The sequence below is a fragment of the Rousettus aegyptiacus genome, unplaced genomic scaffold (assembly GCF_014176215.1).
Source record: "Rousettus aegyptiacus isolate mRouAeg1 unplaced genomic scaffold, mRouAeg1.p scaffold_m13_p_17, whole genome shotgun sequence".
Lineage (NCBI taxonomy): Eukaryota > Metazoa > Chordata > Mammalia > Chiroptera > Pteropodidae > Rousettus > Rousettus aegyptiacus.
The window spans coordinates 21,477,522-21,487,127 of NW_023416292.1; the positions used below are offsets into that span (position 1 = coordinate 21,477,522).

At 63.7% G+C, this 9,606-nt stretch overlaps 1 protein-coding gene across 4 annotated transcripts in view; it reads left to right on the forward strand.

Annotated features, from left to right (window-relative positions):
• ADCY10 (adenylate cyclase 10) overlaps nucleotides 1–4,401 on the forward strand; it is a 44,008-nt gene extending 39,607 nt beyond the window's left edge. For all 4 annotated transcript variants that reach the window (XM_016148585.2, XM_016148579.2, XM_016148580.2 and 1 more), the window contains 4 exons: nucleotides 510–627; nucleotides 1,957–2,152; nucleotides 3,161–3,349; nucleotides 3,695–4,401. In XM_016148585.2, coding sequence (XP_016004071.1) covers nucleotides 510–627; nucleotides 1,957–2,152; nucleotides 3,161–3,349; nucleotides 3,695–3,856 — 665 coding nt within the window. In that variant the 3' untranslated portion in view covers nucleotides 3,857–4,401. The remainder of the gene's footprint in view (nucleotides 1–509; nucleotides 628–1,956; nucleotides 2,153–3,160; nucleotides 3,350–3,694) is intronic.
• The last annotated feature ends 5,205 nt before the right edge of the window (nucleotides 4,402–9,606 follow it).

Here is a 9,606-nt window from a genome sequence, read left to right on the forward strand (position 1 = left end):
GAGTGTTAGCAGGATGCCCTTGGTGACATCGGGCTTTAGAATGAAGGCCTGGATTGCTAGTGCTGAGAGCTCCAGGCCGGGGAGCGGCTGGCGCTTCGGGAGGCAGATCCCGATACCCTTCCGCTCACACCGAGCAGGCAGTGTCCACGCTGCGGCGGAGGGGCCAGCCTGGCTCTGTCCTCCCCACGCGGGGCTTCGAAAGGGGACGCAGACCCTGCCGGCAGCGGTGGCGCAGTGAACCAGCCCAGCGGCACTGAGGCCTCCTTGGCGGGCCGCACGCCCACTCCTGCCCAGCCGACACTGGGGAAGTGTGCGGTGTACGCACACACGTCCACACACGCGGGGGCTCCTGGGCACAGGCGCAGCGGGCACGTGGCTGCAGCGGTCCACAGCCCCGGACGCAGAGCCAGCAGGCTGAGGCCTCGCCCTCCAGGGGGAAGGTCTCCTGGGAGCTACGAAGCCCGGAAAACGCCCTCCCCAGCAGAGCCCTCTTGCGATTCCTCCTTTAGGCTTTGTCTACAGGACGTTTGAAGAATGCCTGGACTTCGTCTGCCAGAACGAAGACAACGCGCTGCTCCAGTTCCACAGCGGACTCCTCCTGGGCCTCTACTCGTGCATTGCTGTCTGGTAACCACGGGCCGCGTGCCGCCAGATCCTCGGATCTGCAAACCCCGAGTCCTGAAAAGGCGTTCTGGGAGACTTGGAAAAAGGATAAAGGCGCGCACCTGAGGCGCGCCTGAGGTGCTCTGGCGCTGAAAGGCGCCGGGGTCACCAGTGCCGGGCAGGGCGGCGCCGCCACCCGGCCTCCCTTGCACAGGCCTCGGCGGTGGTGCCACGGGCGTGCGCAGGGAGGGGGCCGAGGGGACTGACAGATGGCGCCGCTTGCCCCGGGATCTATCGCACTGGGACGCGCTGTGGGCAGAGCTGGCGTCGGAGGCCGTGGTGACGGCTGCAGGCTGGCGGGCGGCCGGGCCGTGACCCAGGCTCAGACTGACCCCCGCCGCGGCCGGCCGCTCTGGAAAACTGCGTCTCCCTCACGGAGGGGGACGCTGGGCTGCACCCCCCCCCCCGCCTTCTCTCCCAATGTCTGCAGTCGAGGCGCCCCTTTCCCCCGGAGGAGGCGCGGGGGAGGAATGGAGAGCCAGCGCGTGGAGGAGATGGCGGGAGGGAGGGAGGCAGGAGGCCCCAGGAGGCTCGGCCTCCGCTCGCTCAGCTTTTAACTCAATAAGCCCGCGGCCACGGCCGGCCCGAGCCCCCAGGAAGGAAGCGTTCGGAACATTAATTCGTTCTGCGGTTATCCCCAGCCCTGAAAGCCACTCTCCATTCCGCTTCCCATCTCAAATTCTGTGTGCCGCGTGTCACCCGGTACTTAGAGATTTTGCGAAGGGATTAAATGACAACATGCAGACATTCCTATAGAAAGTGCCTCAAACGAGAGCAGGTCCAAATCTGAACAGAGGTCTCTTGTTATTACAAAATTCCTCAGGAGAAATCAAAACCCCCAAATTAATTACCCTTGCCAGTTAAAGTCTAAATAAACTAATGTTCAAGGTCAAATTAACCTGCCCATGTGAGTTAAAATTTGAGGACTCTAAAGCCCAAATGTCATCCTGAGTTCTTGTTCTGCTCCACTCCGCCTGGAGAGTCCCTCCCCCGGCCGGGGGCCAGGCCGGCACTGCTCAGAGCAGCGCTGGCCCCCGCCATCCTTCCCGGGGCGAGAGCAGTTTCTTCAAGCCCCAGAATTTATGGCTCCGGGTGTCTGATCTGCTTCACTTTTTCGAGTCCCAAGAATTAAGGAAAGGGTGGCTAACGCGGCCGAGTGTTCCCAAGGGTCCTCTTCCTCTGGAACCCTCAGAACACCCTTTCCTTCCCGGGCTGCACACGTCCCCCAGGCGGGCAGGCCGCGGGCCCGCCAAGGGCGGCACTGACCCTCCCTGTTCTCCTGCGGTGGCCCAGGTACGCCCGGCTCCAGGAGTGGAGCGACTTCATCAGATTTTCCAGTAAAGCAAAAACTCTCGTGCTGAGACGGACCCCGACCCCGCTGTACCTCATAGGAATGTGCCGGTACCTGGAGGGGCAGGTGCTGCACCTCCAGAAGCAGATCGCGGAGCTGTCGGAGAATGCGCAGGACAGCGGGGTGGAGATATTCAAGGTGAGGCCACCGCGGCCCCGTCGCCCCCTCGTCAACGTTCCAGGGCGTCGGGGCGAAACGCACACACGTCCTCGCAGTGCGCACGCCGCCCGGCCCGGGAGTTCTCCTCCGGGACTCGTCCCAAGGGGGTCGTCAGAGGGCAGACTGCATCTGTAAAGATGTCCACCTCAGGGTCACACCTTTCGACACGAGGGGAAAATAAAAGCTATGGCCCTTCGGAGGAAGGTCACTTAAGTCAGAAGCAGTGCGCGGAAACGTCGGGATAGTTCATGTGAGAAAGCTTGAATTTCTGACACTTCTTTGAAAAACTGGAGCGCCCGACAGCACGAGGCCCTCCTTCCCAAGGGCGGCTCTGGGCTGGAACTGGCAGGGGTGGCGCCCGGGGCACACTTTCCCCACCGCGACGCGGGCCCCGCGCTGCTGAGCTACACGCGGCCCGCGCGTTCGTGGTACGTGCCTGGCCCCTGCCAGCCCTTCGAGCTGCGAGTCTGTGGCAAAGGAACCATGTCATCGAAAAATGTTCATAATCTGACGGTAAACGAGAAAAAAAAGTTAGTCTGCCACGCGACTCCTGTGCTGGCCACTGTGGTGGGTGTGAGCGAGCGTGCGTGCGGGCCCGGGCGGGGGCGGGAGGCAGAGAAATGCAGCGAGGCGGCCTGTCCTCGGACGCTGACCACGTTCCTTTCCGGGCGCGAGGGTTACGGGCGAGTCTCAGGTTCCTGTTATTTTCACTGCCCCCCCCCCCCAATTCTGAACAATGAGTTTATACTGTTTTGAAAATGTTGTTTTTTTTTTAAGTGGTCTGGGTGGGCCACCTGATGCTTGTCACCTCTTCTCTGCTCCTTCCCATGTCCGCCTCCGGAATGTACTTTTCGCTTTATGGCTGTGTCCTTGAACTGCGAGTCTGTGGCAAAGGAACCATGTCATTGAACTGTCCCCAAATCGCCCGTGAAGGAAAAACTGCAGTCGAGGAGCTGTTCTGACCCTGACGTGCCGTTTTTCCTTCAGAACCTGGAGAGCCTGGCGACTCAAAACACCACCGGCGTGGTGTTCTACCCGCGGCTGTACCACCTGATGGCCTACATCTGCGTCCTCATGGGCGACGGGCAGAACTGCAGCCTCTTCCTGGACATGGCGCTCAGCCTCTGCGAGGCGCAGGGCAACGTGCTGGAGAAGTGCTGGCTGGAGATGAGCAAGGTGCGCCCCGCCGCCAGGGCCCGTCGGGCGCAGCTCCTCGCCCCGTGTCCTCGCGGGGCCTTCCCTTCCTCCCAACCCCCTTAGCAAGGCCGCTGCCCCTCTCCCGTGGCCCTCGCCTCCGCCCTGCGGGGCAAACGCCACACCGAGGACGGGAACGGCGCCTTCCACCCGAGCTTGGGCGAGCAAGTGGGCGAGCGTCCACTCCTCTGTGTCCGTGCGCAAAGGCGCGCGTCGCCCTCGCCGGGGCAGCGGGACTCGCGGGCCTCAGCGCCGCTCCCGGCAGGAGGCCGGCGTGGGTGCACCGGCCCGCAGCTCTGAGGGCTCCTCGCTCCCCCGCCCCCGCAGGAGTGGTGGTACTCCAACTCCAGGCTAACCGAGGACCGGTGGCGTCGGATAGTCCACAGCCTCCCATCGTGGGAGAAGATCGTAGCCAACAAGGTGCACGCTCAGGATATTCAAAAGTACAAATTCCTGATGCGCGTGAACATCCTGGACAACCCCTTCTAGCCTTCCCGGAACCCGAACGACGGTTTCAGGCAGACTCTCTCGCACGATGACCCGCCGTCAACCTGGCCGTGGCCAGCGCCGCCCGGCCCCCGACACTGCCGCCTCTGCGAGACCCGGACCGCACGCGCCGGGGCCCGCAGCGGTGGCCGCGCCCTGCCTGCCCTCGCCCGGCTGCCCACGGCGGCCTGCGCCCGCCACACCGTCTCAGTTCGCCCGCTTATTCCCGCCCACGCACAGTCGTGCCGCACGGGAAGGCGGCACCATCAGAACGGTCCGCGTCACGACGTCCGTTTCTAGTTAGCCGATTAAACGGAGAACGTTCGTTTTTAAATGTCCGGGCGTTCCATGGTTTGTGTGTAGCGCAGGATGACGAAGGGCCAGTCCCCCTCACGGTCTGCGGGGCGCGGCGCGGAGAGACGTCCAGCTTCGGGCCTCACTCATCTGCGGAGGCGAAGTTTGTAAGAGGCGAAACCCTGTGGTTGTGACGTGGGCGTCTCGCACACGCTTGGAGAGCACGTGGCTTTGCATCTCGGAGCGTGGCCACGGCCACCTCCCAGGCGTGGGGAAGGCTGCGCCGGAGCTTCTCCCGGCCCCGTGCGCACCCCGTGCGCCTCCGTGGCCACGTGGGACAGCGTCGGCTCAGCGCGCCTCGTGCTACTGCGGCCGCCTCGCGGCGGAGACCCGGGTGGCCGCGTCCAGCGGGCACCACGCGACTCCCCACTGCTGGTGCCCAGTCCTGTTCCGACCGGAAGTGGTTCCTCTGATGGGCAGCGAGGTGTCCTCATGACTGCCCAAGGCCACGCCCAGACAGGCGTCCTTCTCGTAGGCCACCTCGCTGCCCTCCTTTGAAACGCAAAGCTGTATTTTTCCCCCTGGGGACAGCCGGGTTCCACGAAGGGGCCTGGACACACCATTGGGACCTCGAGGTGGGATGAGCAGAGGCCGGGGACCTGGTGCGCTGGGAGCAGCGGGAGGGAGGGCGGAGCGCCGGCTTCGCCGTGGGTGCTGCAGGGCAGACCTGGTTCCCGTGGCGTGGCCGGTCGCCTAAGCTCCCGGCTTCATGGCCGGCTCGGAGGTGAGCCCCTCCCCCCACCCGCGAGAAGCTCCTCCCCAACGCCACAGACGGCCTGACTGGCGGGCTGGAGGAGGCGGAGGGAGGGCGGCTGTGGTGGCCCTCGAGGCCGAGCGGAGGCGGCAGCCTGCCACCCCGCAGTTCACTTTCCCTCCACGCGTCTGCATCCAGAGTGCGCATCGGGCTTCCCAGGAAGCTGAACGTGGGTTCTGGCCCCGATCCCGCCACAAACCAGCTATGTGGCCTCCGCGTCAGTTTTCTCTTGTCCGAGCTGGTCAGGTCCGTGACAAGGTCCCTTCCCTCCCGACCGGCTGCAATCACTCCTCCTACCAATGTGTGGCCACAGGTATATCCTCGCCCTGGCCAGCAGGGGGCAGCGCCGGCTCTCGGCGCTGACCGCGGGGGTCCCAGCCGCAGACCGCAGCCTGGGCGGGGCACCAGGAGCCACTTCGGCCTCCGGCCTCCAGGGCCACTCGCAGCATTCCTACAGGAAGCCTCCAGCAGGAGGCCCTCGCGACGCCCCTGGGACAGCAGGTCTGACTAGAAGTCTCTTTAGGAGAAGGCGGACAACCTGCGAAGGCTTGAGGAGCAGGCGGGGCGGAGGGCAGAGGATCCACCCTTTTATCCTTTAACCTGAGACTTTGATCCCAGCACACCGAGTCTGTGCACCCCCTGGGGGCAGAGTCTCTGTTCTCACGCTGCGATAAGGGCTCAGAGGGCGCCTGTGAATTAATGAGCGCGCTAAAGGGCGTCTTCATTTCAGGGTCTCAGGTACGTGTTACAGGAGCCCTGAGAAGCAGGAGCGTGTTTCTCAGTGAGGAAGCCCTGTGGCTCTCACGGAGACCCGCGAAAACCATGGAGCACCCCCGGGGCCGCCAGGCTCCGTGCTGGGGTCGTGAGGACGACTAAGCAGCAGCCAGCACAGGAGCCAGAGGCCTGCGGCCTCCCTGGGCCGGGCCCCCACGCTGCCGGGGCCGGAGGGGGGGCCCTGGGCAAGGTACTCAACAGCTCTGTGCCGCAGGGCCCTTCCCAGCCCCATGGGAACGAGTTAGTGCAGGTAAGGCACTCGATTCTGCTGGAGGAACAACCAGGCAGCTAAAACAGAGCTACCAAGGGGACTGCCGGAGACCAAAGGATGGAGGCACGCACCTTAGTGTGGCTATGGAAGGTTCTAGAAAGCTTCCCGGAGGAGGAAACAGAACTCGGCCAGGTGACGACTTTCCAGATAGGTACCTGGCATTCAGCGCTGCGGAGGTTTTGGACGCCGTGGAGAGCCTGGTCCTCACGCCTGGTCTGCTGAGCAGAGGGAAGTGTGGGAACGACGACGGGGGTTGGGGGGAGGGGGTCGCCAAAGGCCTGCGGGCCAGACGACGCGAGTCACCGGACGAGGCAGCCGGGGACCACGCGCCTCCCAGGGAAACCCCCCGCTTGCGGGGAGCGGGCCGGCAGAGGCGGCGCCTGGGCCAAGGCTGGGGCCGGGCGGCCCGCAGGGGGGAGAGGGCAGGGGAGGTGGACATCAGGGCTTTGGCTGGAAAGATGTGGGGGGAGGTGGAACACCCCGAAAGCAGAGACAGGCTTCTCAAGGAGGATGCTCCAAAGTCAGGAACACAGGGAAGAAGGCCCAGGAAACTAAGGCGGAGAAGGTCCCAGCACTCACGGGGCTCCTGTTGTGTTCACACCCCTTCCCTCTGCCACCTCGGCCTTTGACCCCACCCCCCACCGCCCCAGAATCCTCCTCCTCACCCAGGATCAGCACTCGCACCCAGCTTCCTGCCCCCGTGCGGGGTCCCACTCTCTGCCGTCGACCCCGCTCTCAGCCCCCAGCTGGTCCTCGTACTGCGCCTCCCTGCGACCTCCAGACCCTCCTCTCATCTGCGCCCCACTGCTGCCAGCCCTGCTCCTCCCTCTCCGAGCCGCGGGACCCACAGAACGGATGCCCTCCGATTTCAGGTTCCCGCTCCCCAAATGCCCATGCGTTACTCCGCGACTCAGATAGACCCTGTTTGCCTGCAGGACACCCCAGGTTCTCCGCCTGGAGCGTGAGGCCCTCGGGGCCTGGCTCCCAGCCAGCCAGGGCCGCCCCGTGGGCCAGGCCCCTCCCACCGGGACCTGCGGGCCCCTGCAGCTGGCACGGCTCTACCAGTCTCTCAGGGCCCCCCGGGCGGCTCTCTGATGCTCCTGCCTAGAGCGACCCCCCATGCCGGGGGTGGGGTTCGCACCTCCACGGCGAGAGAAAAAGGGGTGCAGCCTCCTGAGAGGTCGGCAACGCCCGCACAGCCCGCGCCCGGGCCGTCCCGCGGGACTCCCCGTGAGGACAGGCCGTGCCCTCTCCGCGCTGTCCGAGGCCGCGCGCGGCTACTCAGCGCTGGGAACGCAGTCAGCGTGACTCAGGGTCTGAATGCAAAACTCGATGTACGTTTCGTTAAATTTAAACGGCCACATGTGGCCAGTGGCCGCCATGCAGGACAGCGACCACTGGAGGCTGCGCGGGGACGTGTCTGCGGCGGGGGGCGGCACCAGCCCGCGGGCTGGACGCGAGGCGCAGGGTGCGCTCCGGTCGCCGTCGGCCCCCCGCAGCACGGCCCGCGCCTCGCGGTGACTCGGGCACGCCTGGCCCCCGGAGGGGCCCTCACCTCACAGCTTGAAATGCGTCGAAACCGACACGGAATTTTCAGCAGAAGCCCACACCTTCCCCTTTCTCCGGAGGGCTGTCGAGAGAGGACAAGCCAGCCAGCCATTCCCGGCCCGCACGAGCTCCGCTCCGAGCCCCTTCGCCGCTCTCCCCTGGGCTTCTCCTCTCCTGCTCAACCTCGTGAGCCAACATTAAGCCACTCGCCCAGCCTCCTCTCGCACAGCCCGGCACGGCCTGGCGGCCAGCGCCACTGTGCACTGCAGAGGTTTTGCCCTTTGGGCCCAAGATCCCCGAGCGAGCTTCTTCGAGGCGCGCCCCCTCTGCCAGGGCAACTCCCCTCAGCGGCGGCTCCCGGGAGCAGACGGGGCTTTGCGTCAGACGGGCCCATCCAGACGCGCCACACACCGGCCGCCCGGCTGCTGCTGCGGCAGCGAGAGCGAGGACCGGGCTCTGCGAAATGCTCCACGTTCCTCTGGGCCCACTACGCCTTCTCAAAGACTCGCTACAAAATGAATTTAGGCTTTATGTTCCTCTTTAATCTAGTTGAAACTTTATAATTAGGAAAAAAACAAAAACAAAAAACAAACAAAAAAACCCAACTCCATGCAAAGCCAGAGAAAGCATGAAGAACGGATCTGGACTCGAGACACAGCGTCCGTGGGGTCCTTCCTCGTCAGGGGATGGGGAGCCTCAGCAAGCTGGGGCCTCCGTTTCGGGGGTGCCCCCACCCCCACAGCGGAAGGGCGACCCAGGTGCAGAAGCACAGCCCTGGAGGGCAGGGCTCCCAAGTCAGCGTGAGAACGTCAGGCCTGCCAGCCTTCCTCCTCCCAGACGCAAGGGGAGCAAAAGACATCCCAGGCCTTCCCACCTTCTGGAACCCTCCGGGCCAGCTCCACAGGGCCCGCCGTGAGGATGACCCGTCCAGCGGTGGCCCTGAGCCAAGCAGGGACAATGGCCTCCCATCCTGTCTGCCGGAGGAAACGCAGGCTGGAAGCAGCAGCTCCCTGGGGACCCACAGCTTGAAAGACCCGGGTTTCCTTCCTGTAAACATGGCCGGCCTCCCGCAGGTGCTGGGGCTGCTACTTCCCGCCCCAGCTGCTGCCCGTCAGGCGGACCCGGGAGCAGCGGTGAGGATGTGGGGAGGGGCAGCGGGCCTGAGGGGCCCTGTTCCCTCCCACGGGGCCGCGAGGCTGGCCCCCTCTGGGGGGGCCTTCTCTGCAGCCGCGAAGGCTTCGCATTTGGCTTCTGTTGTTTCGCCAACGGTTCCTGAGGCCAAACGACAATCACAGCGTGGCCTGCGATGCACGAGGGCAGGACAGCTGGAACCCACCTAGGTGCCGAGAAGCCCAGAGGTGGCCTGAAGCTGGGAGGCGCATCTAGCCGAGAGGAGGCCCTGGGGGCGACGGCCGCGGCCCCCTTCCCGTCTCTGACCCGACGCCAAGCGCCGCGACCCCACTTGTTTTTAGAACACCCAAGGCGGCTTTACGGGAGCCACGTTTCACTCTTGATTCGAAGAAGCCGTTTGTAAATGCCATTTTTGAGACAAGGGGAAACTTGAGTATGAACTGGGTATTAGAAGGAATCAAGATATCGTGCATTTTAAAAAACATTTCTGTTAAATGGGACGAGACGTTATGGCTATGTAAGAAAATAACCCACATATTTTAAAGGTGCGCACCCAAGAACGTAGGGGGTGAAGTGATGTGATTTTGGAATTTATTTTAAAATTTATTTTAAAAATTCAGAAAAGAGGAAAAAAAAAAGATATATGAAGTAATTGAGGATGGATATGTGGAGGTTGATTTTACTAGTCTCCCGTTTTTTTTGCATCTTTAAAATTCTTCGTAGCAACAAATCTAAGTACACAGGAAAAAGTGTGTGTGTGTGTGGGGGGGTGGATCCCACCGTAAAGGGAGCCTTTCCGATGCTGCCGCCGCCTTCAGGGGTGGGAGGGGTGGGGGGTGGGGGGGTGGGGGGTGGATCAAGCCTCAAGCCTCAAGCCGCAGAGTTTCGATTCCATTAGCACCGGTGTCGCCTGGAGCCGCG